This window comes from Cyrtonyx montezumae, unplaced genomic scaffold (genome assembly GCF_038088225.1).
Source record: "Cyrtonyx montezumae isolate F1298 unplaced genomic scaffold, pur_monq_1.0 scaffold_26, whole genome shotgun sequence".
NCBI lineage: Eukaryota > Metazoa > Chordata > Aves > Galliformes > Odontophoridae > Cyrtonyx > Cyrtonyx montezumae.
Window position 1 is genome coordinate 2,352,303 of NW_027072003.1, and position 27,624 is coordinate 2,379,926.

Below are 27,624 nucleotides of genomic sequence, written 5' to 3' on the forward strand. Positions count from 1 at the left end.
GAACACTCTTTGGCAGTAAACAGATCTCTGATCTCAGAGGCAATCTGAGTGCCAGGAGCACTGCAGCCAGCACAGGGCTGCACAGCCCGACCCACAGCTCCGGGCACTGGGGGCACGCGGGGTGGTCGTGTGGCCGTGCCAAAGGGTGGGACCACTGCTGTTGGAAAGAAACACTCCCTCCGCTTCCAGTTGGACTTTCTTAGGCAGAAGGGGGGCAGCGGAGGATGCGGTCTGGGAGATGAGCGGCACCGAGGATGACAGCCGCTGTCAGAAGGCGGTTCGCATCATCACCGAGCTGTGCCGGAAGAAAAGCCTTCCTGCCCTGGACCTGGACACGTGCAGGGAATTCCTGCTGCCTTCAGACCAGAGCCTGAGCATCTCCGAGCCAGGTACAGTACTCTGGTCCTGAGAGCTCGGGACTGCAAACATCCAAAGGGGGGGAATGTCTGCACGGGGGGGGAGCGTTTGGGAGAGCAGAGTTGGAATTAGGGGGAACTGTCTCGGCACAGATCTATCACTATTTGCCTTTATGTGCTCCACAGCTGGTGCAAGTGCTGATTAATCTGTTGGTGTGAGGCAGTGTAACCCGATGGGGAGAGCTGCACCGAGGTGGAGAGGTGGTTGGTGATGTTAAGTTTCTGTGAAAGTTTTTTGGATTAAAAACCTCAACTCCCATCCTGTATAAAGCAAATAGCAATAAGCATCCTATTTAAGAAACAGAGATGTTTATTGTTACCTCAGCTCAAGAAAAGGAAGGGTTTGCATGGGTCTCTGCTCACCAGGCATGGTGACATGTGGGCATTTCGGCCGTGGGCCAGGAGCAGGTTGAGTGCAGCTCCGAAGGCAAAGGGGCACTTCTGCATGGGAACGTGGGGAATTCTCTTCACGCTTCTGCTCACAGCTTCCAGAGAGCAGCTCTTGCCTGCAACTTCCAAAGACATTTACAATGGGAACAGACATCACAGGCTCACATGGAGTAGCAAAACCCAAGCAAATGAAACAATGCTTTTTAGCATTATGGATTGCATGCCCTGAGCTGCTTGTGTGCAGTGCTTTCTTTTCAAAGCAACTGACTCTCATTTTAAGGTTTCAGGGCATGATGGTATATCAGCCCAGTCTGACTTCACAGCCTGACTCCAAGTGCTTGGAAATCTTTCATGTCTCCACCTGGAGACCCGTGCAGAGTGGTCACCCCTCAGGGCTACCCCCAGGGCTCACTGTGCCATCTCCCAGCTGCTCCTCTGCTGGGACCAGGCTGCAGCAGCACACCTCTGCTTGCCCTGGGGCTCTCTCTGTTTACTAGGCAGTGTGCCTGACCTGATGCCTCCATTTCACTTGTGACTTGTCATCTTCTGAAGGGCTCTTACAGCTGCTGGCACCATCCTTATGTGCAGCACCCAGTGAAGCTGTTTTCTCTATTGCAAATAACTTTCAACATTGTTTCCTATATATATATATATGGTTTTGTTTTTTTTCTTTTCACCTTGGTACCAAAGTTAATGTTTTCCTGACTGTACAGTGAGAATACAACACTTCTGATCTCATTATGGCCACGGAGGTGGCAGGAGGGTCCTGCAGGTGTTCGTGCAGCTCAGCAAGGACCTCAGTAGCACATTTTCAGATCACACCAACATCCTCCTTGAACAATTTCAAATGCTTCAGTCTCTGTCCCAGTGCCCTGTCGCATGAATTCAAGGACTTCTCTGTCAGTTTTTTACCTCCTGGAAAGGTCGACTGGCTGGTGGATAAATTAGGTTGGTTTGTCAGGGCCCCCCATGCAGCTCATACTGCAGATGAATGGAAACACCCCAATGCCACAGAGCAGGCAGTCAGGGAACAGATCACAGCTCCATTGCTGTTAGCCCCGGGAGGTAATTGCTTTTGAGATATTTCCAAGTATTGTACATTCTGGGAGTTGCAAAGAAATTAGCCAGGCACGACTTACTTTCTTGAACTGCATCTGAGCATGGAAAAGAACAGTGGATATAAAAATATTGGAGTGGTTTATGTGAAAATACATGGGACTGTGTGACTGTGGCTTTCTGCACCGATTCTTCTGTTTGAAAGCACCTTGAACTGGATGTGAGAAGTGCTTCTGTGTATCAAGTAGACGCTTCCCTACTCTCTGTAGTTCGGGTTATGTAATAACCTGCTCCCCAGCTTTGTCAATAAGAGAAATGTAGCTGCAGCATCACTCCAGCACGCCGTGCAGCATTGTGTACCAACAAAGGAGCACTGCGGGCTGCTGCTGGGTAACAGCCCGGTGTGTCTGAAAAACAAGGCTCTCGGGTGAGGAAGGTGTTGCAGTGATGTGTCAGCGGAGCACAGGTTTGCCTGCAGCTCGGCCAGCGGCAGCGCCAGGAATAGCACTGCTCTCCTGGCTGTGGGCCCCGAGGTTGGGCAAAGGCTGTGTCCTTTGTTGTGCCCATCTCACCCCTCCCTGCAGCTCCCTGCGTCTGACAGCTCTTCCCTGCCCGTCCTCAGCGGTGATGCCGCGTGCAGATAGCACATAGCCACGAGCTACAGGCAGTGGAGATGCCTGTGATATAGAGCCAACATTTACCACTGCAGTGATGCACCTTAAGCAAGCGGATACATCACTGCTCTGCCCTGAAGCTGCAGCAGGAGCTCCGAGTTCGCTCTCCGGGAGCACTGTGGGGGCAGTGTGCAGGTACATCGCAGCCTTAACCCGAGGCCGTGTGAGCAGCAGACCCTGCTGACCTCAGCACAGCACCAGCATCCTCCCCAGCCCCTTCCTTGGGCCACTGATCACCCTCAGCACAACACCCCAGCACTTTGCAAACATGGGGTGTCAGACCCCAAGTGAGAGGAAGACAAAGAACAGTTGGGGAAATGAGGAAACAGGAGACTTGAAGAGGCTCTGCTTCCAAGTGCCATTTTTCAGCTGTCCTGAGCTCTAACCCTGCTGTAACTCAGTGCACACTTAGCACTCTGTGCCCTCTGTGTGAACTGCTGTTCCTGAATTGTGTGACACAGACGGTTCTTGTGCAGCACCGAACGCGCTCCTGGCACTCTGCAAACACCACTAAGTGCAAAAGCCACACATCCTAAGCACTCCTGCTGTGGGAGGAGATGGGCTTTTTGTGCTGTATGGGGCTGCCCATTGCAGAAATGCTGATGGGGAACAAATGTTTTCATATGGAGGAATTGCTTCCGAGGTATGTTTCTGGGAAAAAAAATATCCCTTGAAAGGACAGCTTGACTAATGGAAAATGGATGGCGTGGCCACTCACTGATGCGGGATGCCTCGAGCCACTAGCTGTGAAATAAGGGCAATTCCTGCCTTTACTCATTGGCTGTGATAACATACTTCTCTGAAACACTGTTCAAGTGTATCTGAAGTAAATATGATGGTATAACAGCGAACATGTTTGAAGCCACCCAGGCAAAACTAATTCTAATCATCGAGGCTTATATCTCTGGAGGCCAAGCATGTGAGGAGCAGCACCTTTGGGCAAAGATCTTTCTTAGCACGGAGCAATGCACTTACAAAATGGATTTTGCATTCCTCTGTGAGTGCCTGCTCCACCAGCAGTAAAGAGACAGCACGAGCTGCATGCAGCAGATTTGCTCTTTAGCTCAAGCAGAACGGGTCTGTGCTCTGGTCCTGAAGGTGTCGTGTTCAAACCTTGTAGCTAGAGGAAGGCTCAAAAAACTGTATTAAAATAAGGTCAAAACCAGCAGCATAAATCCAGGAGAAATTGATTCTGTAGTTTGTTTATGTATTAGGTGTGCATCTGTGTGGCTTCACAGCTGGCTCTGCACACTGTGATGGTCCTGGTAAACAAAACACACTACGGAGCTTTCTAAGTAACTCTGCAGAGCTGCAAGCCTTGGATCTGCTTAATTGCTGCTGGTTGGTTCGTTCCTGAAGCAGCCAGGGAGTCTGATGGTGTTTGTAGTTTTTTTGCGGACCTCAGAGCCTGCTCCTGCGCTGCTGCAGTCGCCTCATGCATAGTCAGGGACCGGCATCCGAAACTCCATAGAAACAGGCAGCCAGATTGCTGCTGGTGTTAATTGAGTGTGAGAGCAGGCTGAGGGCAGTGGCGGCGGATTGAGCTGGAGACCAGCTGCCTCCCTGGTAAGTCCACATTTCTGAAGTTACTTTATTATTTTTCTCTCTTTTTTTTTCTTTCCCCCCATAATATAGAGCCTCTTTTCCTTAATACTTTTCTTTAAAGGTTTCTGTCTTTCTCTTTGGAATATTTTCTTCTTCTATCAGCGTTCTCCCTATGCTTCAGGGAGACCAAGCATGTGCTTTTAGCTGGTTCAAATCAGGGCATATCCTTACCCTGTCTGTCTCCACTGCTTTGCAGGAGGATCCTGAGAAGGTTTTGTGTTTGCAGGTGTTTGCTGCTGGACAGCTGTGCCTGGCTGGGTTTGTACCAGCACAGTGGGTACAGCCTGCTGCACATAGCGTGTTCACGTAGTCTCATGTGTGCACTTTCATTTTTTCAGGGACAAAGACCAGCACCATACCTGTATCTCAGCTGATACACACTCCATTTAGCTGTAGCTTCAGCTATCCTCATTTTTCTCACCCGTTTCCTCTTCCCGCTGTCCACATTTCTCCCTTCGGATCAACGAGTGTTCATCTGATGTTGGTTAGGCAGCTTGATCTAGCTTTGCTATTTGTTACTTCTTCTTCGGGCTCAATAACGCACGATTTTATTCCTGTCTGTATATCATAGTAAGCTTGTCTGTCGCAGCCCTTATAGCTCCGCTCCAGTGGACTCACACACACAGCAGCCACTTATGGTAGCAGTTTTTTGGGAGAGATGTGATGTGCCTCTGCCATGCACTGTCATTAATTACACTTACACAGTGCAAAATGGCATCCTAGAGAGACAGTGAAGGGATATCTGGAGTGACTGTGCACTGAATTCTCTATGGAGAAAAGAAACTTAACTGCAGGGTGCTCAGTGAAACTGCAGCGCTAATTAAGGCCACCTCTGTGTTCAGTTTGCTGTACTGTAGCAGGTTCCTGTTTGACAACACAGAAAAATGTGCAGCAAAGACTAAAGGAAGGATGCTGGAAGCTCAGCACATACAAACCCTTTCAGAGTCATCATTAGGACATCCAGTGCCAGAATATTTGATTCCATTTGATGAGAGCTGCCAGCCATCCTAGCAGAAGCAGACCGGGATCTCTGGTGATGTATCACTGATTTTCTGTGCATGTTTGCAACTGCTGCAAAGGAATGCATGCTCTCCTGTGACAGCACAGTGCTCGGTAAGCACAGTGAGTGCTGCCTTAAATGCACTCCTTCCACCTGCAGTAAGAGATCTCGGGGATGTCTGGGAGTGTTTGCTCAGTTACTGAGCTCAGTTCTGAACCTGGGAATACGTCAGATGGGAGATGACATTCAGGGTCACATCACCTCCACCAAAGTGAGCACGTCTGCGTTCAGCACTACAGAGTCATTCACAGATGTTGCTACAGCACACTGTGACAAAGTGCCATGGGATTTGCACACAGCTATGGACTACAATCGCATGCAGCGTGGCTTATAAATAGTTCATTAGGCTGTCATCAGTTAGGCATGAAGCAATGACAACTGTTACTATCTCATTTATAATACTCTAGAGGAAAGCTGATTAAGACACCAAGCAACTGAAATCACTGGAGGACATATCCTTCAGTTTGGACAAATTTTTCCTTTTATTTCTTTGGGTCACTTTTGTGGTAGAAGTGCAATGCTGCTGGCAGCCCAAATTCCTCTTCTCATTGCACGTACCCACAAAAGTTTCAGAGAAAAGCATGCCTTTGGTGCAGTGTGGAGGGAAAATCCAGATCTCATGTAGGTAGGCAGAGAATGCCAATGTGCTGGGTCCTCAGACCTCTCTGACAGCTTCATCCAGCTGTCCACATCTCACAGTTGGAGCTATTCTTCCATCTACAGAACTGCATCTCCTGGAGAACTGCAGTAAGTGCCGAACAAAGCCCCTGCATTGCTCAACAAAGGAAGTTTTGTCTGGGCTGGAATTGGTCAGTGCTTGGACCATGGATCACAGTTGCTCGGAACAGAGGCTCCCCCCAAGGTCTCCTTATGAAGCAGGTTGTCTTCGCACTGAACGTGTGAGAATGAAATGTTTTGAATTTTGTAATCTTATATAATTACTCTCAAAATAGCTTCTGATTCATCCTTGCCTTTGAAGCTTATAGTTTGCATTCCAATAAGCTCTGGCGTGGCAGGAACCCTGTGGTAGAGGCAAATTAATTTTTAAGAAGTTTTCTTTATCTCACTGAAACTTCGGCACAGACAGGGAGAGCCTTCCATCTCTGTCCTCCTCTTCCCCTTAAGCAGCAGTGATGTGCACATAAGGTGGACTTGCTCTGGCTGAGTTCCTGCAGAGCCCACGGGTGCAGGAGGAAGCTGCTGGAAGCTGATAGAGGTACCCCGTGTCCCAGAAAGGAGGAAGAGCATGAGTAGAGCAAACCCCTTTTTTGCTGCTTGCAGGAAGAAGTGGGGTCTGCAGAGCTCCAAAGGGGGCATGAAGAGCTGGTATTCTGGGTATTTCATAGCACTGTGCTGCAGAAGGCAGTCGAGAAGGATAATCAGTGAATTAAATATTGATTTATTATCAAGAGATAAGTCTGATTTGTTTCTTTCCAGACCGGTCACAGTACCGAATATTGCCGTGTCCCTTCATATTCCTCTCTCACATGCTGTAAGGGTGCTGCACGCCCTCAGGTTGAGCAGTGCTGCCTGCCTCTCTCTAAAGAAACCTGACAAGCAGCCAAGCTCCTTTAGTCTGAGCAGAGCACCAGAAGGTGCAGATAGAGCAGTAGGTGACAGCTTACACGTGTCCCTATTGCTCAGATTGCTCTCAGGATGGAAACGGTTTGGAGGGTCTGCAAAGCAAGTGGTAACCTGAGCAGGTGCAGTGACCTGGTGCTCACAGGGTGCTGCTGCCCGATGGGTTCTGTTGTAGAACTGCTCAGCATTAAACAACATCTGAAGGATGCCAGGAGCTCTGCTCATCCATGGTTGTTTTCTGAGCTTTTCCCTGAAAATCTGCTGAGAATTCATCGGGGTGTTTTCCCTTCCATAACTACTGCACTGTTGTTCCCTGTGATGTTGTTTAAGCAGGAGCCTCTGCTGCAGTGCTTCTCGACACAACTCTGCTGTTGGCTACCTGTGAAAAGTGAATTGGCAGCAGTTTGACTTTGAAGTGACAGCTGTTAATACTGTCTGTGGCTCAAGAATATTTCAGGACATTATCCCAGAGCTCATAGCTGCCTAGGGAATAGAGCCAATAAATCAAGACGAGGTATTGCTGAGTTTCAGATGACACCCAAATGGCACCGAGTGGACCTGCAGATGTGACAGTGAACACATCAGCCAGAGCAATGGCACGCTGGGCGTGCTCCCAGCCAGCAGAGGCAGCTGGTGACAGGCTTGCAATGATCACCTCTTGCTGATGCTTTCTGCAGACCCCAGTGCACACTCAGCTGCATGCTCTGTCACGGAGCTGCTTGCTGCTGCTGGAGCTGGTGGGTGCCAGGAACGGTCAGCTCTCCACTATTTGTTCTGTTAACATTCCCACGTCGGTGGCACGCTTGAGGAGGGAAAAAGGAGCTGGCTGAGAGGAGCACTGCACTGCGGCTCACCTCCCTCATCAAACTCAGCATTTTACAATTCATCAGACAGCCCGTTTCCATCTCAGAATTCGTGTTGCAAAGTGCTCCGCTTGCTGCTTCGCTCCTCGGTGCCTTCTGTGTTTTGTTCTGAGCACAAGTCCCAAAGGGGCTGTTCCTTTGCTCTGTTGCAGTTCTTATTTTGTCTTTAGCTGTGCTGCTGCTGGATGCTGTGTAGCTGTGCCCCAGCGTTTGGTTTCTGTTCCATCCGTTCTCTGTTCCTTTGGAGCTCTGTAGAGCTTCAAAGCTGAACAGCATTGCTGAATAAACATATCCATAGCCAGGATTGCATGGAAACCTCTTCCTCTTCCCCCTGCTGCTGTGCTCCCCCCCAGCTCCCCAGGCCAGGTGGCTGAGGCTCACCGCTGTTTCTCATGTTCAATTTCCAAGCCTCAGCCCATCAGATTTACATTGCTCATGCTTCTCAATGACACATAAATTAGATTAGCAATTGGTGAGTGCCTCGTGTACTCTGTTGTAGCCCCGGAGCTCCTTGCCTTCTCTTCCAGCACTAACTCTCTCGCTGATCCAACATTCGAATGCACGATCTCTACAAAGCTATGTAGAAACAGAATGATATATTCTCGATCTCACAAGCCCTGTTGCAATAGAAAAATGTGGCAAAAATGGACGGAGAAGCCTGGAAATACCTCCTGACATGGTACAAGCAATGCCCAAAACATGATTCTGGAAAAGCAGACGTGCAGACAGCAGAAGCAAGGTTAAGACACAACACCATCACCACCACCTTCCCTGTGCTCTCATGACTGCTCTTCCAGGCAGCATCTGCTGTGGCAAGAAGTGAAACGCTGAGAGATGTTTGTTGTTTGTCAGATGGAAATGAACCAGCAAGAGCTCTCCCTGACTCTAAGGTTTTCCATTAGCCACTGGGAAGCTTACCAGTCAGAAGCACACACAGGAAAGATGTTCATTTGGCCCTTAAACTTTCACTCATGGTGCTCAAACTTTGTTCAAGGCCAACAGCTGCTGGAATGACTAACGATTGCTGGGATGCTGAGAGAGCTGTCCCACATGTTTTGTTTTCTCGACGGGCAGTGGGTGGAAGAAAAGCTAAATTGCATCTTCTAAGATATTAAATATAACTCTTCACATTAAACACAGCGTTATCTGTGCATCTCTTTAATAATAGTGCATCTACTTCAGAGTAATAACAGTCAGCGTTGCCATAATAAGACGTGTTGTCTTGCAGTTAATAGGCTGTTTTTATCACAGCTTTGTCATATTATTAATCATTTTCTGTTTGGACATTGCTAATTATCCCCTTAGGTAACTCAGCTGGCATACTGTGAAGTCATCTGAGCTATACAGTTGAATCGTGGTTCCATGATGCTCTCTTAATTAGTTCCATCCAAGATGAAACAAAAGGGGTGCTGTTGCTAATGAGATGCCTTCAGAGTGCAAGAATACCAGTAGCAAGGGAAGGGGCTTAGCTAAGTGAGAAAGGATCTCCCTTTCTTAAATTTCTTTTTGCTTCAAAGTCTTAAATTACTGTGCTGTCCTTTTGTTCCTCCCTTGGCTGTCCCATCCTTTGTTAGGGGGAACAAGGAGTGCAGAAGAAAGCATTGACTTTCTCCAAAGTCTTGTAGTTTGGAGTCACCCTATGGACTTTGCTCTAAGACTCAGTAGCAAGACACACGAAAGCAAAAGAGCAGTGATGTTTCTGCAGCACATTGGCCTAAGCCAACCATGTGCTGTCTCTAAAGACTTCAGTTTATTATTTCCTTATGCTCGGCTGCAGGTGTGGGAGACTGAAGCCTCAGCTGACTCAGATTTTGTGCTTAATGGTACCTCCCATCGTGTAAGTGGTGATAAATGGTGGTTTAGCATTGGCCACCAGCTACTGCTAGCATTCTCTGGTAACAGAAACCGTTCCCCCCGGTCACTAAAGGAAAGCAGAGCAAAGATAATGACTAGTGTGGGCCTTCCTGCAGATCTGCTTATATAAGTCCTGCCAACAAATGGCTTTCTGCTTCAGAAAACTCTATTTCTCTGTATACTTAATGCCATTTAACACAAATGAGGTATGCTCTTTGGTAGCAGCCTCTTCTAATCACATCGTTAAACTCAGCATTAAACTACTCTGATGGGGAATCTGTGACACAATTAAAGAAAAGCTCATTCCTGACTGAGAGGAGTCTTTTCCAGGTTATCCTGGTGTGGAAAAGCTTTTGGTGAAGCTTGTTGTATGTTCGAGGACATTTAAGGCATAATATCTTGAATACCTGGTATTTATTAAAGTAATTGATATTTTCAGATCTGCAAGAGAAAGCTCATTACATCAATTAAGATCAACTCTGTCCAACTGATATATAAGCCTAATAGGTCAGGAAACAGTCTTGGGGAATTTAATGTCATCTTCAGATAAACCAATATTCCTCACGGGCAGTTGCTTAAAAAATGTCTGTAAAATCTCGATCCCTTCCTTTTGTGTTTTATGTGAGCTGTCAGAGGCAAGAGTGGGAGGTCATGCATAAAGATATCCATGAATCCTGTCAAATACATTATGAATAGCAGATCAGCAGGAGGTGATGTGGACTGCGATCTTTCTCAAACTGGCAACAGGTTTTTTGGGGTAACTGATTCCTTGGGATGCTCTCATGCAAGGAGTCGGGTGTGTTGGCAGATTGATGGGTGCTAGGTAACTTCTTGGAATGGGAAGAAGTATCTTAAGGTGAACTTTTCTGTCACATAACTTCCAGCAGTGATAGATTCTGCATTGCAACTATTTCCTTTGTGACATCTTGCACAGTACATTTAAATGACTGAAAAGGATAAGGATGAATATCCAAGCAAGGGCTTATGATATCAGTTGCTGCTTGCTGACAAAGCAGTTGCTGAAGTTAAATCTGCAAAGCAGCTTGATCCTGAAAACATTCCTGCTGGGCTGCTGAATTTCTGTACCAATACTTTAATGAGGCTCTTGGAGTATTCCCCAAGTAAGGCTCTGACGCTGAGCCGTGGGGATCCCTTCCCTCTTGGGATGCTCTGTGATTCTGTCCAGGCTTAGGCCATGGGCAGCCTACAAGGATTTGAAGGAGTGGAACTGGAAAAGATAACTGAATTTCTAAAATTTGTTTGCAGAGGAAAAAGTAGTCAGAACAGCAAGGGCAGACGTCTTTGCAGTAAGTCTGGGTTCTTAAGCTTTTCTTCTTGGTTGCTTGACTGTGACACTGAGCAACCCTGGCACGACTCCAGGACTTGTCCCTAAATAAAGAAAAGTGGTACCTTGTGCTCATTGCTGTGCTGAGAACTCATTTAGCCAAATCTCTACGGAAGCTCCACTGCTGACTGGCACAATCCTATTTATTACTGAATAAGACAGGACCTATTTATTCAGGTATTTCTGTCCTGGAACTACAGCAGAATATAAATGGTGCAATCTGACCTGCTCAGGAGGCTGCTGAGGAAAGAGGGAAAGCCGCTTGCAAAACTTCTGGACAGCATTCATCCTTTCCATCTGTACCTGCTGGCAGCTTCCACCCCTTCCTTTCAAGGCACAGAACCCGGGGGCACTCGAAAGCTTTGCCTTAAGCTCTTTGTGAATTTGCACTTGACGTGAGTCTTCTCTTGACTTCTGGTTAAGGTAAAGCAAATGTCAGGAAGGAGTGTTACAGTAGATATGGTGATGCACGGATGTGGTCTCCCAGATTCCGTGCTGAGAGCTATAAGCTGCCCAGTAAGGATGGATTTTGAGAGAGTTGGCTTTAAATGCAGGTTTTTTCAAGCATTTCTTAGAGCTCACGAAAGGGAGAGGTTTGGATGTTTGCCTTAAGTACCTTTCTTTCCCTTTCCTATCTATCCTGACTCACACATCTAAATTAGGAGTACAGCATTGCTGGGCACTGCAGGCAAGCAAGGAATTTTTCTTGAACTCAAACCAATCTGTAACAGGATCTTCTACAGTCCTGGCACTGCAGGCATGATTGCAGTACATAACTTGTCTTCATCTCTGGGGGCTGATATGTTTGTGTATTTCAAACACGTGGAACTATGGTGGAGGGGGAATCTGGGGTTGAAAACACTCCAAGAAGGGAATTTAAATTTAGCCAATATCCTCTTTTTTTTTTTTCCTAACTTCACTCACAGGAATGGAAACTCTTTTACTCTAGAAAAGACCAAGGTGCTGAAGTACATAGTGTGTGAGGTAGAAGTGACTCAGAAAAGCAGAGAACACACACAGCTTCTGTGCAGCTCAGAACATGGAAACGTGTAGCACTCCCTATACCATCTCCTGTATTCGGTTTCACTGCATCAGCAGTTTGTGATTTTTTAATTATTTCCTTTATTTCCTTATTTTCCCTCTGGGAGCAGCTGGGCAAGAAGTAAATGTTAATAGTACAACAATCTGCTTCCAGGATCATGGCAGATAGACTGAGGATTTTGTTTAATCCAGTGACTGAACACCTGTGTTATGAAGCAAAAAAGGCAGTTTCTGACAGTACGCCAATGGAGCTTGTTTTTCTCTCACTCAGTTCCAAAATTCTGCTTGATTTGAAGATCAGCAGCATGCCAATACCTCGAAAGAAAGCCAAGGTGGTGTTTTATAGCCAAGCTCACCACTGTCGTATGAAACTTACTAATTTTACCTATCTGGAGGTGTCCTTTTCTCCACAGATGTGCTTGGGGAAGGCAGTGGTCTTGAGGCATTCACCTGGGTTTGGCTCTCATTTGCAGAACCTGCTGAGAGCTCTCTGTTAGGCATGATGTAAGTCAGGTTGGATCACTTCTTCCCTTTGTTTATGGCTTTCTCACCGTCTTTCTTTTCTTTTCTCCTTTCCCACTCCTCCCGCTCCCTGTCACTGTTGCCTTCTCTCCCCCTGTAGAGCTCTCCGTCAGCCTCCTTGCAGTGATAGTTATTGTGTGTGGACTGGCCCTGGTGGCAGTTTTTCTGTTTCTCTTTTGGAAGCTGTGCTGGGTCCCCTGGAGGAACAAGGCCCTTTCTCCTAACCTGGCCGTCTTGCAGAGCGAGGCAGACTGCAATAAGGAGAACATGGCAGACAAGCTCCAGGACTCGGGCACCATAAGCTTCCTGGAGGCAGCTGTGAAAATCAGCCACACGTCTCCAGACATCCCTGCAGAAGTGCAGATGTCCATGAAGGACCACATCCTGCGGCGCACGCGGATCCAGAGGCAAACGACAGAGCCTGCATCATCCACCAGGTGAGTGGGGGCGAAACCAGCTGGGTGGGGGGGGCGTGCAGTGGAGCTCAAGGTTCTGGTGACTGGGGGGATGCACACCCACCAACCTGCTGGATTAAGGTCTGGAGATTGGCCATTAACCACTGAATGTGTTAGGGCTGCTGATGGTGGGCTCTTAAAAAAAAAAAATTAAAGGTTTCAATCCCTATTATGGTGACTTGCCCTCATTGTGTCTAGCTGTCAGCATGCTTTGGCCACTTTAATTTTGTTACAACACGAGCGGCAGGCTGAAGTATCAATGATGGGATACGGTCAGACAGCATTAGACCTTTTTTGCTCTCTCTTGTTTGTGCGGCTCATTGCAGCAACAGTTAGATAAGCAGAATCAATGTATCGCTCGCTGCCAGCACTTGGGACCGGCTGTGTTCAGTGCTGGTGATCAATGCACAGTCAGGGTGAGGGATTCAGCACCACGCTCATTAAATTTGAGGTGAGACTGTATGATGAGCCTTGGGACACCTCTGCAAGAACACTGAGAAATACGGTACTTCTTGCTGGACGCAGACGGCTGTGAAAGTAGGGCAGGAAGCAGTGAGAGCAGGGCCCTGGCTGCGACCCAGCGCTCTGCTTGCCTTGGCCGTGGCTGTGATGTGTAAGACAGAACAATTGTGAAAGCAGCCATTGCTCAGAAAATTGGCTGCAGTACTGCAGAGCGAGCAGGGCACAGAGCTCAGCCTTCTGCTCCGAGGAGCTGGTGTCAGCGCCAACCCCGTGCCACCTGCAGTTTGTGTGCACGCTCTTTTATTTTCTGCAGCTGACTGTCATGCGCACACACTCTGCTTTTGTCATTCCTTACGAGAGAGGAGAAGGCAAAAAACTCAGTTTGTCTGAATCAAGACAAACAAAGCAGTACTGGTCACCACTTTCTCATGCAACGTGAGCTACAGAACGGCAGATGCCCTCAGAGAAACCCTCCTGCATTTGGGCTGTGTGGCTCTCAGCCCAGTGATGCCCACGAGGAAATTGCCAAAGAGAGTGAGTTCTCTGAGCACCACAGACCACCAACAGCTAATGCTCTGACAGTACGACTCCCTGGGATGGTTAAGTAACTCCATACATTTTTTCTACACACCAGTTAATCTGCAATAATGCCATGAGTCCGCAGAAAGAGTTTATGCTTCGCTTAGATAAAGCTTTGCTTATGTAACATTTCACTTGTGCTGAAGGGGAGCTCAAGGCAAGGGACAACTTCCAGATGAGGCTGTGCATTTCTATCTGTCAAGAATTATCTATCATTTCTCAATGAGAAAATTTCTCTCTTGGAGAAGTTTGGAAGCAACCATACCCAGAACAAAACCTAACTTTCTGAGCTGGCAGTATGTCTCTTATTTTAAAAGCTTTGCTATTTTTTTCCACCCTGGGGAATCCTAGTGCAAGTGTCTGGGAATTGTAAGAACCAAGGATGAGGAAGAGCCCCCGCATGGGTTTGTGTGTCCTGGTTAAGGAGTTGGGTCTCATATATTTAACTTTGGGCTGTCACTTGTGTAATAGGTGAAAAAAATGCCGCTTGCTGCAGACACAATGAAACTTAGCATTCTGCCAGATAGATTCCTTTGACCTTTGAGGTTGTCATTCAGTGTTCCTTCTTCGTAACGTAGATGGTTTCTGTGCAGAGGTCAAAAGCACACATTGCCTTCATTGCTGTGCTCTCCTACTTCCCGTATTCTGGGAGGGAAAAAGGAGAGGAATGTCCTTGGAGAGGAATGCAGCTCTCCTCTCTTCCTTCTGCAGGCACATCTCCTTCAAAAGACACCTTCCTCGGCAGATGCACGTGTCCAGCATGGACTATGGCATGGACCCACCCGCCGTCGCCGAGCAGCCGACCAGCATCGGCCGCATTAAGCCTGAGCTCTACAAGCAAAAATCTGTTGACTCTGAGGACCCCAAAAAAGAAGCAGCAAAAACCTGTGGGAAAATTAACTTCACTCTTAAGTATGACTATGAGAACGAGACGCTGACTGTCCGAATTCTCAGGGCTTTTGACTTGCCAGCCAAAGATTTCTGTGGCAGCTCAGATCCCTATGTGAAGATCTACCTCCTGCCCGACAGAAAGCGCAAGTTCCAGACACGAGTGCACAGGAAGACCCTGAACCCCACCTTCGATGAGTCCTTCCATTTCCCTGTGCCCCACGAGGAGCTGGTGAGCAGGAAGCTCCACCTGAGCGTCTTTGACTTTGACAGGTTCTCCAGACACGACATGATAGGAGAAGTTATCTTGGAGAACCTGTTTGAGGCCTCAGATCTTTCCAGGGAGACTTCCATCTGGAAGGACATTCAGTATGCGACAACGGTGAGTGTCTGCCCATGCTGGGTTGGGTTTCCTCTTTGGTAACTGGGAGCAGGTGGCTTTATTGCCAGTGGTGCTGTTAGCCCTGGGAGCCTACAGCAGTTGCACACAGGGGTGAAAAAGGCTGCTCTATGCAGAAGTCTGACAGCTGTGCCAGAGTCCTGGTTTGCTGTGATTTCATCCCCTCATTAGTGGCTTGCTGTTATCTCACCTGCAGTGAGCCTCGTTGACACCAGGTTTGCTAAAAAATAGATGGAGGTGTTAGGTAAAGTCTCTGTTTGTCGTCTGTTCATCATGCGAAGGGGCTTGGGTTCTGGATGTCTGCCACGTGCATGTGATAAACAGCAAGAAATAGCTGTACTGGGCTTTATTATATGATGTGTTACTGGAAACTATTTCCGTGGTTTTTGGGAGTCTTTCAGCAGTTCTGTTGAATTCTCTCTGAAAGGGAAACCTAACATCAGGGATGGAAATGTTCCAGCTGCTTTCAGTGCTGCAGGCTCTGGCTGAAGCTGGCAGGAGTGGCCACCTTCTTACATTGATCTCAGTGCAGAGGCAATGACATTAACCTCTACATAACAGCTATCTGCTTGCCCACTCTCCTCCCGGGAAGACGTGACCCTTCCTGAGGGTGAACAAATGATTGCTCTGCTTTGCAGTTGGACGCCAAGTCAGTCATCTTTTCATGCTATTATTTCTGAAACTGGAACATGGGAAGTCCTCAGCCCTGTGTCTGAAATTGTGACCGAGCACACTGATGTGTGTCCATCAACTTTCAGGCACCACAGGGCTTGCTGGAAGCATCCTGTGAGCTGCTTTTGGAGCATCTTGCTTTGGCCAGCAAGTGAGGTGGGGGCACTGGCATCAGTTACTGCATGCCTATAGTGCTTGCTCCCCTTACTTTCAGTCCACAAATAACTCTCATTACCATCTATTAATGGCTAAAATGCCATCTAAGAGTTTAGCAGGCACCAGACACAGTCATTTTCTTGGCAAAGGGGTTGTTAGGAGAGGAGCAAGGTGTGTCACACTCGTGGGTGCCACTTGGAGGCATCTGCTCTGCCTGGGAAGGCTCAGGTCACTGTCAGCTCCATCAGCTCTGGCTGTCACTTTGTGGTGTGAGTTCTGGGAGTGCATGCACTCACTGCAGTGACAGTGACACTTGCTGTGTGATCCACGTGCAAGGAGTAATTCTGAAGGGTGATGAGAGAGGATATCTGTGGGCAGGAGTGAAAGGGGGAAGGGGAAACACTTGGTTTTACAGGAGAAGAAGCACGTGCACCATAGGATAAGTGGCTTCAATAGAAGGTGATGGAATTTTTAAGCTGTGTGTGTTCTGTGTTTTGCTGGCTTGGCTCTGGGTTGGCTGACCAAAGAAATCGATATCAAGGGAAAAACTCTACCAAAACAAATGGGGAGACACCACCAGAGGAGTTGTTGAGGGAAAAGTCTTGGAGTGTAAGAGCAGCAGAGCCAACGTCACTCCCAAGAAGCGTGGTGCAGCCTTGCAGAGCTCCCACAGAAACATCAAGAGCTGTTTCTGGCTCTGTCCCTGCACTCTCTCGGTGCCATTCGTTGGGAATGTGCCAATATCGATACATCTCACGCAGCTGTAATGCGCCCAAGGACGCTTCAGTTTAATCAAAAATGAGAAAAGTAAATACAGCTTTAAAATACCCAAGGAAAGCTTTGGGAGACTAATAATATATTAGATCAATCTTGTGGGTAAGAAGATAGGAGCACATTTAAGCAATGATATAAACTATTCAAATAGCTAGCACTTAGCTATTTAATTAATGATTGTGCAGTTTGTGAATCAGTAAAACATTTCTGTTTCAATTCTGCAAAGGTTATTGATTCAGAGCTTCCATTATTTCCTAAGACCTGTTGATATGAGCTTTGGAAATGTTCCAATGTCTATATCATCTTCTAGAATGATGTGGATACATTTTACTCTGTCATATTTATGGTTGCAAAGAACAATCTCTTGACTTAATATAATGAGGTCAGAAAACAGTTTGTGTTAGTTCTATACCCTGAACAGATTCCTCTCAGTACCAGGAGTGGAGGAGAGGCTTACATGATGCCCAGATGGTGCTCTCACAGTATAACATGGGCCTCACCTGCCTTAGTAGCTCCCAAACCAACACAAAACAAATAACACAGAGAAGCTCAGATGCATCGTGTCACCTCACCCCTGCCTGGGCTTGGGCTGGCCCCAAACCCTTTAGTGAGTGAGCATGGTGGTGCTGGGTCGATGATTGGACCTGATGATCCTAGAAGGTCTTTTCCAACCTGCATGATTCTATTCTATGCCTCATCCAGCACCAGGCTCAGCTCATGGACAAGGAGAAGCTCCTTAGTGTGTGCTAAAAATCGTCCTGATACCTTAATAAGGAACCTTTATTCACATTTTGTGAAGCAAGAAATTTAATTCCTGGTAGATGCATCAAGAAGCATTAAAGGTAGAGGAATAATAACTCTGTAACTGTTTTCTCATATTTCATTACTGATCACAGATGATGGGGCTGTGACTCAGATCATTTTGCCTCATGGAAAAGAAAGCTATTTGGGATGCTTTTTTATTTTTAAAGGTGAGTGAAGGATCAAAGTGGGAACTCTGAGTGCATAAGAACTAAACTCTCATTTAACAGTGAGTTGTAACCTCCAGAGACAACTTCTGTTTTGCTATTTACAGGTATATACATTGCTCTGAACAGAAAACATTTGGCTGCCACTATTTCTTTTGTACACTCTAAGCTTGAGAAAATGTTTCATTTACTTGAAAGCCAAGTGAATTTTTTGACAAGAACCAAAACTGGCACGCACCACTCGTTAGTATTCTGCATGGTTAAGTGGAGTACGTATTAAATCTCTGCCTACACAGAGAATGAGAAGGAAATAATTTGGCAAAAATCATATCCATCAATAAGATCTCTTCTCCCACCTCTTAGCAAAGCTCTGTGTGCAGGATGTGTTGACTTCACTTCCAGTTCTATCTCCCTACTACGAACAGCTACAGTTCTTTTCAGCAGATCATTATATAACGCTGAAATGAATCAGATCCTCTGTTTCCAAAAATGAATAGGTGGTTTGCTCTACAGATGTGAGATCTCTGTGTAAAAGGCAAGATTTTCCTTAAAATCCATTTCTGGAAGGTATTTGGAAATTTTTCTGCTGACTTCAGGTGAAGTTCTAGCTGCATAAATAGCACCAGACCTGTTTATAATCTTATTTTTGGTCTATGTTTTTTCCTGAATTCCCACGAGCAAGGTAATGGTAGAATGGGCTTTGAGAGGTGTAAGAGAAGGCTACAAGTGCAGGAGGTGCAAAGAGCTGTGTGTGAAAGCTGTTTTACAGAGCACCAAAACAGTAAATAGTATTGATCTGTGTAATTCAGAAGTGCTAAATGTTTCTGAGTGCCATCTGCTGGTTAATGCACTATTTATGTACAGACATACACACACTGATGCTGCGTTTGTTGGCTCTGGGAAGGCACAGCTCAACAGGTGGTGATCCAAACTACATTAAGTGTGTCATAACCCAGAAAGTTGCAGCTAAATGAGGTCTTTGGCAATTCTCTTCCAACTGAACCAAGGGCTCTGTGGTATGCAGCCACCCAGAAATTCATACTCCCCTTCACAGGAAAGCTGCTAGGAAGTCCCTGGCTGCATCTGTTACACTGCACACAACCAGAGGATTGCAGCACTGCTGCATGGCCAGGTCTCACATTTCCATGCACTTGTTCTGTGTGGCCCATCATTGTTTTGCAGTCCTCCGTGCAGGGAAGCAGGTGTTTGTGACACACACTTGGCACATTCAAGCCAAACTTGATACTAACGTAATTTCCTTTATGGCCTTCATTTGGTGTTGGATAACACTTCACTTTTGTGTAAGCAGTGGAGAAGAAAATGTGCGCTCACTGTAATGTAGTAATGGGAAGCACACACTCCACTGAGACGTGGATGACAATCCTTAGCTATGATACGAAGCTGCAACATTGGGACACACATATCTCCCTATTCCTCTAACAATTTTTAGCCGAACAACACTGAAAACTAAATCCCGTGGCCCCATCATATCATAAAAACTCCTTCACTGCAAAGTGACAGCACAGGGAGAAGCTTGTTGTGGTGCAAGTGCTGCATGAATCCTGCACAAAGCACTCTGTTGGAGGGTGGAGGCAGCCAGGCTGAATCTTGCACGTTTCCAACATCATGTGTTCTCTGTTTTATTGAAGGAAAGCGTGGACCTGGGAGAGATCATGTTTTCCCTTTGTTATTTGCCAACTGCAGGTCGCCTCACCCTAACAGTCATTAAATGCAGGAATCTCAAAGCGATGGATATCACTGGTTACTCAGGTGGGTGTTGATGGCCGAGGGCACCATGTGCTGCAGCCACACTTCCTCCTCCTCCCACAGGGTATCTCAGTGGGGATGTGTCTCCTGATGCTGTCTACCATCGCTGGAATGCCCAAAGAAGCTTTCTATGTGCTTTAAGTCCGTGCACAATTGTATGAAATGCATTCCCAAAGATATGAGCCCAGGGAAGATGATTCTGTGCCCAAATGCACTGTTCAAGGAGACTCTCTGTGGACTACAACACCAAAAGCAGCTTCTGTTCCAAAGATCAATACGGTAGCATTTGAATTTCATCAACAACTCGGGTAAATAACAGAAGCAGTACAGTAAAAGATCTGTGCTGGAAACATTTCTGCTTAGTTAGGGCTTGGCTGATTGGAATTGTCTAAGAATTGAGACTTCAGGTGAAGCCAGCTCAACGTTCCTGTAAATGCTGCAGGTTTTCTGCTACTTCAAAATGCACTGAAATTGCCCAAGCAGTCAAAATCAGAAACAGGAGCCATTTGTAACCGAAGCGCATTGTGCCACGATCAGCCAACAGAAATGAAGTGAGTTAGAGCTGCTCTAATATCTTTTCTTCCTCTGCTGCTCTCTAGTACTGGGAAAAATGGGTTTTCAGATTCCTCTGCTCACTGTAACTCTGCAACATAATGAGAACAGTTGGATAGATTTGGCAGCAGTGCAGGAAAAGGTGCCTGAGAAATCACCCCCTCTGATAGTTTTGGTCTTCAGAATTTGGCACACATTTTGCTCTCATAGGCAATTTTTTCCTTCAGGTTTCAGATTTTCTTCAGAGAAAGCAATGAATTCACTCTCTGTAGCGGTGCAATTAAAGCCTGAGTGTCCAGTGCCCGGTGTCATCAGCTGATGAATGTTGGCTCTAGGATTGAGATGAGGACCTTCTTACCCTTGTGAGCACTTATTACTGATGGAAAGAGCTGATTTTTTCCTCCTCCAGTGCCTGAACCTCTCATAGTCATAGAATGGTTTGGGTTGGGGGGGGCCTTCAAAGGATGCCTGGTTCAGCATCCTCCTGCTTGGGGGTTCAGCATTCACAGCAGTACAAGAAATTGCAGATCCCCCCAATACAAAGACATCCTTTTTTCTAAAAGTCCATTTGAGGTGTGTCTCAGCTCATGGTAACTTAGGCTCATGCTTTGGAAATGCTGTTTCTAAATTGTGAAGGTGATGAAATAAACCTACATAAACAGAATGCCTTTTCTTCTGCCAGATCCGTATGTCAAAGTGTCACTGCTATGTGATGGTCGAAGGCTGAAAAAGAAGAAAACCACCATAAAGAAAAATACACTTAATCCTACTTACAATGAAGCAATAATCTTTGACATTCCTCCAGAGAACATGGATCAAGTCAGCCTGCTCATCTCTGTCATGGATTACGATCGGTAGGTGTGGAGGGCTCTGGAGAGAGGAGGGGATAAAACCCCATTGGGCACAGATGTTCTGCTCAGTAGTTGTTTCTTATCATCACACCCTTGATTGCACTGCTGTGTGGCATCAATCTGTCTCTAGTGATCTATTATAAAGTATCATTTATTTTTATGGTTATGGGTAATTACCTGCTAGAATTCTGAGTAATGGTAAAACTGATCCTTTGCTTCATGTTCCCGTGGACAGGAACAGCAGCAGATCCCACGCTCACTTTGGCACCACACCTCGTGGCACTCCGGTATCACGGAGCCGTGTCTGAGTTTGATTGTGTGCGGGCATTTTGGGCAGGAGATAACCATGTTGCTTTTCTATTGTTCTTCAGGGTGGGTCATAATGAGATCATTGGGGTCTGCCGTGTGGGGGTCAATGCGGAAGGATTGGGTAGAGACCACTGGAACGAGATGCTGGCGTACCCACGCAAGCCCATCGCACACTGGCATCCATTAGTGGAGGTGAAGAAGTCTTTCAAAGAGGTGTGTGGAGTTATTCTTTCCATTGAATCCATATAACTGTGCATGACTGAGCTGGGTCAAGGCTTCCAGAGAGGAGCAGCTCTCACCTGGGGATTTCTGGCAAGAGCTGAGGGGATGTTCTCACCAGAAATGAACTCTAGAAACCGAACATCTCGGTACAGTCCTGATATAACTCCTTGAGCTTGCAAGCAAAAAGGAAAGGGGCTGTATTTACAGATGTGACTGGTACTGTATTACTGTAGTGTTGGTTTTGCTTTTTTTTAATTGAAGCTGAAGCAGTGAGGAAAGAGAATGCCGTTCTGATTGCAGAACAACTTGTCCAGGGATATCGCATAATTCAAGTTCCAGTTTTTTCATCCTCGAAGATTTTTCTGTTGACTCATCTCCAAGCCTTTGAGGGAGAATAAATAGAACAAATGTAATAGCTCCAAGCATCTGCAGAAAACGAGATTCACTTGATATAGACCCAGATGGTGAAATAGGGCTGAAATGCCTGAGTGCCATTTTGACCATCTCTGGCATTTTCTTCCTCCTTAAGCTCCATTTTGTCACACTCTTATGGAATTGTTTCCTTTTTGTCTGATTTAGGTGATAAATTCTGGAGGAGAGAGATTTGGAGAATGGCATTCTGAAAATAAAGCCGTTGTTTGTAGCTGGCAGTAGTAAAATAAATGCAATTAATTCCGTATCTGGGGTTAAGGCAGCTTTTCCCCTCAAGGCCACAGACTGTTCATAACAAAAAGCACTTGATTTTCTCTTTGAAGTTCAGATTCTGAGCTCTGCTGGAAGTCAGATATGAGACCTGGTGGTCCTCCACAGCGGTCTGAATTAGGATGCAGCAAACCTTATTTTAGTTGGAAACCTGTTTTTTTCTCTAACACAAACACAGTTTGTGCTCAGTGAGCTCCATCGTGGCTCACTCCCATCTGGTTTCTGGCATGGCTTTGTGCCCATCCCAGAGGCAGGTCGGCTTCATCTGCAGGTTTCTTTGCCTCTCCAAGCACTCAGAAGAGGTCTCCATGAAAGGTGAGGCCACAGCATGTCAGCCTACAGAGCTCTGACAGTTCCTATGCAACCCTTCCTGATCTCATACCCCACCACAGTAAATAAGGAGTCATGACCAAGCGTCGTTTGTGTAGAACTGGTGTAAGTCAAAACAGAATTGAAGCAATGTGGAGTTGATGTGCAGCAGCAACATTTCCTTTGGGTGCTGAGCAGTGCCAGGCTCTCCTTAGGCTTTTCATGCTGAACAATAGCATCTTGCACATGAGTCAGAGCTGTCTGAGCAGCAGCATATGCTATCTCACACTGCTGGGGATCAGCGACTGCTGTGTTCTAGCAGAAGTGCTTAGTGAGCTCTCATTGGGTCAGTGAGCTGCATCTCATCAGCGGCACCTCTCGATGTGACACCAGCTGCCAAGTCCAACCCAGGGGCAGGAGATCCTTCTGCAGTTTGTCATTTATACGGCTCTGCAAGGCTGTTCTTCAGATCCAGGTTGGAGCTGGAAGGAAAGACTCCTGTAGAATTTTTGAGGATAAATGGAAAGAAAAGGACATAATTATTATGACGAAATTTAAAGAAACAGAGGAAGGCATGTAGGGCGACTCACCTTTTAAAATATACTTCGAAGGTCACTGCTGAGCCCCAAGAATTCAGAAATAGAAAAAAACAGAGGTGAGTCATTTCACCCCTCAGTGCACAGGTCAGGAGCGCTCCATAAAAAAATAAAATCAAATAAAATTTTAAAAAGAAAACAAAACAGCTCACAAAAAACCACTCTGATCATCTGTTCTGGTATTTCTGCCACAAGCCAGTACGCAGAGCCAGCGAGTAAATGGTATTTATTTGCCCTTTTCAGCTCCAGTTCTGCTGCTGGCAGCTCTACTGCAGCTAAAAACCAACCAAAACATAAACAAGCATAAACAAAATAAACAAAAAGCAAAAAAGAAAAAGACTCAAGATCCTGGACAGAAATTATTAGCAAAATGCCATTTCTTGCTTACAACGAATTACATATTCTCTGTCTGTTTTTGCATCTTTTAAAAGTAAATTTGGTCCAGCCTCCTTTGTCAGCCATCTCCAGGTTCCCCAGCCTGCAGAGGCATCCCGGGCTGCACACTGTGGCCATACTGGGGTCAGTGCTGGTGGGTACACAGTGGATGCCCACTGGGATCTGGGTCTGGGATCTGTCTGCTCTGGGACATGGATGCTGGGGGAAGGAGCTGCTGCCCCTCATTCCCTTCTTCACCCTCGTGTCCGTGCTGTGCTGGGATCCAGAGCAGTCATCATCTTCATTTCCAAGTGCTTGCCGCCAGGATCCTTTAAATGCAGCCTCCGCTCTCTGGTTGATCCTCACGGCCTGCTCCATTTGCTCCATCCTCTTCCCACGACTGTTGAACCATACCCCCAAACCTCCATTCTGGGCTCAGGCATTACCTGGGTCTTCACAGTGTGAGCCAGTTCTGCTTCTCTTCCCGGAGTCTTTAGGGAAGCTTTGTTCTGTCCCATTTCATGTCTTTGGACGTTTGATATTTATCAACAGTGAGTAACAAACTTTAAGGACTGTGCTTCTTTAATGACCATCATCATTAAGAAGAGAACATGAGCAAACAAATCATTAATTACAGGCTTCTAAGCTGCATCCTCCTCACACAGACTCTTAGAGGGCAATCTGGGAGCAGAGGATGCTCCTGCTCTGGCAGCACACAGACTTGCACCCATTGTCACTGCTCTCCTTGTGCAGGTCATGGTACATCAGTCTCCCAGGTTAAGTGATGTGTTTACAGAAAGGAACAGAGAATTACAGTATATCTTTCCGGGCTTTGAAGGGGACATCTGAAAACTGGAAATTTCTTTGTTGTCTATGAAAGACAAACGCCGTCTGATATCATAGAGCGGCAGCAGCGGGGCAATGCAGAGCAGGTCTTTGATGTTGCCAAGCACCTCTGACATTCGGCGTGGGAGCGTTTATTTGTTTAAAGTGCTCCTCCAGATAAAAAACCGACAAGTTTGCTGAGAGCCAAGCCCTGCCCATAATGAAGACCAAGCATTTATCTTTAAAGATATGCAAAACCGACCCCATCCCGGCTCCCGGGCGTGTTTGACTTTCAGTGAACTGTTCCTAGCTCCTTACTGTTAATTACAGAATGGATGGCTCACTCTTCCTAATTAAATGAGGGAAAAGTACCTTCAGGTTCCTCCAAGCACACTGCTCGCTTTCTGATGTTTCCATCACCTTTTTGGAGCTGCATTGTCACTGTGAATGCAGGCAGAGCAGTGTGAGGAGCATACTGAGGACTCCACCACAAGCCTCCTTCTATTATATTTCTGCTTCTCCCCTGGTTTGCTGGCAGTTCTCATGGTGAGAAGTGCACCCAGCCTGGCAGCGTGGTTCCCCTTAAGTGCTGGTGGGAGGACACAGCTGCCCGTGTCCCTGAAGCTGAGCGATAATGCATCTGCCTGTATGTGCATGTGTATTGGGCTTCCTGAGCTGTGCTTGGCTGCAGTCTTGCTCTTGATTGTTCCCCTCCTTGGGGGAATGAGCCCCTGGAGGTTGGGGCCAAGCAGGGGCCATGCCCCGCGAGCAGCTGAGCCCTATCTGCAGCCACCGTTATAATCTGTAGCATTAAATGTTGCCCTTTACGAAAAATATAAGTTGCCAGAGGAGCAAATTCCCCAGATTTATCATAATTATGAAAAATTCTACTTTGCACACCACCTAGGAGAATTCAGCATTCCTTGGAGCAGCGTGGATGCTTTATTCATGGCATGGTGATGCACGTGCTCGGGACTTGGCAGAAGACACGTTGCTTTGGTTCCTTTTCTCCATGACTAGCTCTACTTGAATTGGTTTTGCTGCAATTTGCCTAATGAGCTTTCACCCACAGAAGTGAAATTCATACATGCTGGAGCATTAATATTGTTTAGCAAAGAGTTTTTGCTCAAGCAGGAGAGGAGGGAATTGATCTGGGGGAGAAAGGAGCAGTGGAACTATTACGCCTCCTGTTGTCTTTGGAAGACGTCTATCATTTGTCATTTGAATTTAATAAAGAAAGAGAGTGAGATGGGCAAGTACTCGAAAGCTTCGGTCGTAATGGCTCTGAATTATAATAATGGCCCCCAAGGCAGATGACTAATAATTTATGATCCCATAATTACAGGAAAATAAATAAATAAATGTTTACTACATCCACTCACTGTGATCTGATTTGCACTTCGAGAACCATTTCTGGCGCTGCAAACACAGCCTCTACCAGAACAGAGAGACTGGAGCTGGAGTATTTTTGCAATTATTTAGTATTAAAAGAAAAATAAATAAATAAACCCAAACACCACCAAAAAACCAGCAGTAAAACAGGAAACGATGCAAGGCGAGCAGAGAACAAACTCGGTCTGCAGAGCAGATGCAGTTTATTTTTCTTTCTGATGAGTGGGTAGCAGTCCTCACAACTGAATTGGTTTGGAAAGGAACGAAGAGGGGTGTTCTCCCATCTGCTCAGGCTTCCCTTCTTTTTCCTCCTGCAGTGGCAAGGCCGAGCAGCGAGCTTTGACAGCCAGAGCTCCTGTCCTTCTCCCAAACCACCACCCACACCGTGATCTGCAGAGATGGGACTCCGCCAAGTTACCTTGTGCCTGGCCTGCAGCCTCACTAGTGCATTGTTGAGTGGTGGGGCCAGCAGCCAGACTTCCCAGCCTCGTTGTTCCCGTGTAAGTAAAGGCAGAAACCCGTTCTGTAGTCAACACGTCTTTGTCTAATAGGTCTCCCACAGTGGTGTGTTCTTTTTGTGGCTTTTCTGTCCGGACCCGTTTCCAGAGGAAGAAAGGAGGACCGTGATGTGAGCTGGAAGTTTGGTCTCTTAAATAATTTGTCGTGTGTGTGAAGGCTGGAAAAGTGCAGAGATGTTTTGAGTCCCTACAGACAGCACACGTGGCTGGGAAGGAGCAGCCTGGCCCCGCTGTGCTGGGTCTGCTTAGCACAGAGCTGGGAGACGTGGGGAGGCTTCTCCTGCTCTGCTCACACTGCGTTGGTCAGCCCGAACTCAGCACTGTGTGTTCAGGTTTCCTGTTCGTGTAGAGGTGTTCATGAGCTGTTAGAAGTGTGTGCAGTGTGTATCTCAAATCCCTTTTGTCATGTATTAAAAAAAAACCCACAAAAAGCTATTGATTCCTCAGGGGGAAAACCTGCTTTTCTGTATCTGAAGCATCCCTAGAGCTATTTGCATGAACACTTTCTTAAGATGCCCTTTGTAGCTGATGCTCATTGCTCCGAACATCACCACACTACCTGGAGAGGAGAGAATCATGTTGTGAGCATGGAGGGGAAACAGTGCTACAGAAATAGGGGAAACCCTCACGTGAACATTAAATCCTTCTTTCTTACATGGTCCTGGGAATAGAAGGTGAACAAAAGGGAATTACAGAAACACTGCTGGAAAAGTTCCACATCTTTTTCCTGAACAATCAGCACTTCCCTGATGAATTATGATCCGGTGCCCAAACCCTGCAGGAAGGTCAGGTCTTCAAAACTGAAACTTTCCTGGTTGCTGGGCTGCAGAAGCGAGCACTGCGAGCACCAGCTCTGCGGAGCAGCTCGTTGAGCCAACCTTTCTCAGACAGCTGCTCACATCCTGGATTTTTCTCTCGAGTTGCTAAACGCATTAGTGCTGTTTGCTCCACCGTAATTCAATCAAGTCAATTAAAACGTTTTGCTTTTTTGAGTCGAAGCGATATCTGCTAGGAAGGCAGCGTTTCCCCTCGCATCGTGCTCGCAGTGGCTGCATCCATCAGCTCAGCTTCAGTTTGCATTCTCCTTAAATGTCACAGCATCAGCCTTTGCTGAGCATCGCAGCTCCTGCGAGCGCAGAGGAGGACGTTTGTGTTTCTGGGTAGCTCAAATCCGCCGTTCAGTGATGGACCAGTATGTACTTGCTCATCACACCTCGTGTCTTAATTCTCATTGTGTGCCACATGCTATAGAAGCCGAAACTCAATAAAATTTCATTTGTAACTCTTGGCTGGTCTCATGGAGGCAGCAGAAGCGTGCTCTGCGCTTTCAGCTGGCTGCAGCCATCGCGGCTGACGTTAATGAAGGGGTGATAACACCAGTTATCACCAGTTGGTGTGAGCACAGCCCACGTGCTGCAGTTCTCCATTGTCCTGAGACGATCTGT

The 27,624-nt window shown here is 46.7% G+C and overlaps 1 protein-coding gene across 1 annotated transcript; it reads left to right on the forward strand.

The window, feature by feature from the left end:
- Positions 1-150: 150 nt before the first annotated feature.
- On the forward strand, positions 151-26,446 carry SYT6 (synaptotagmin 6). Its single transcript, XM_065740193.1, has 7 exons — positions 151-389; positions 12,508-12,844; positions 14,615-15,173; positions 19,411-19,531; positions 20,763-20,934; positions 21,303-21,453; positions 25,979-26,446. The coding sequence occupies exons 1-7, from the start codon at positions 239-241 to the stop codon at positions 26,048-26,050; spliced, it is 1,563 nt and encodes a 520-aa protein (XP_065596265.1). The 5' UTR covers positions 151-238; the 3' UTR covers positions 26,051-26,446.
- Positions 26,447-27,624: the final 1,178 nt, after the last annotated feature.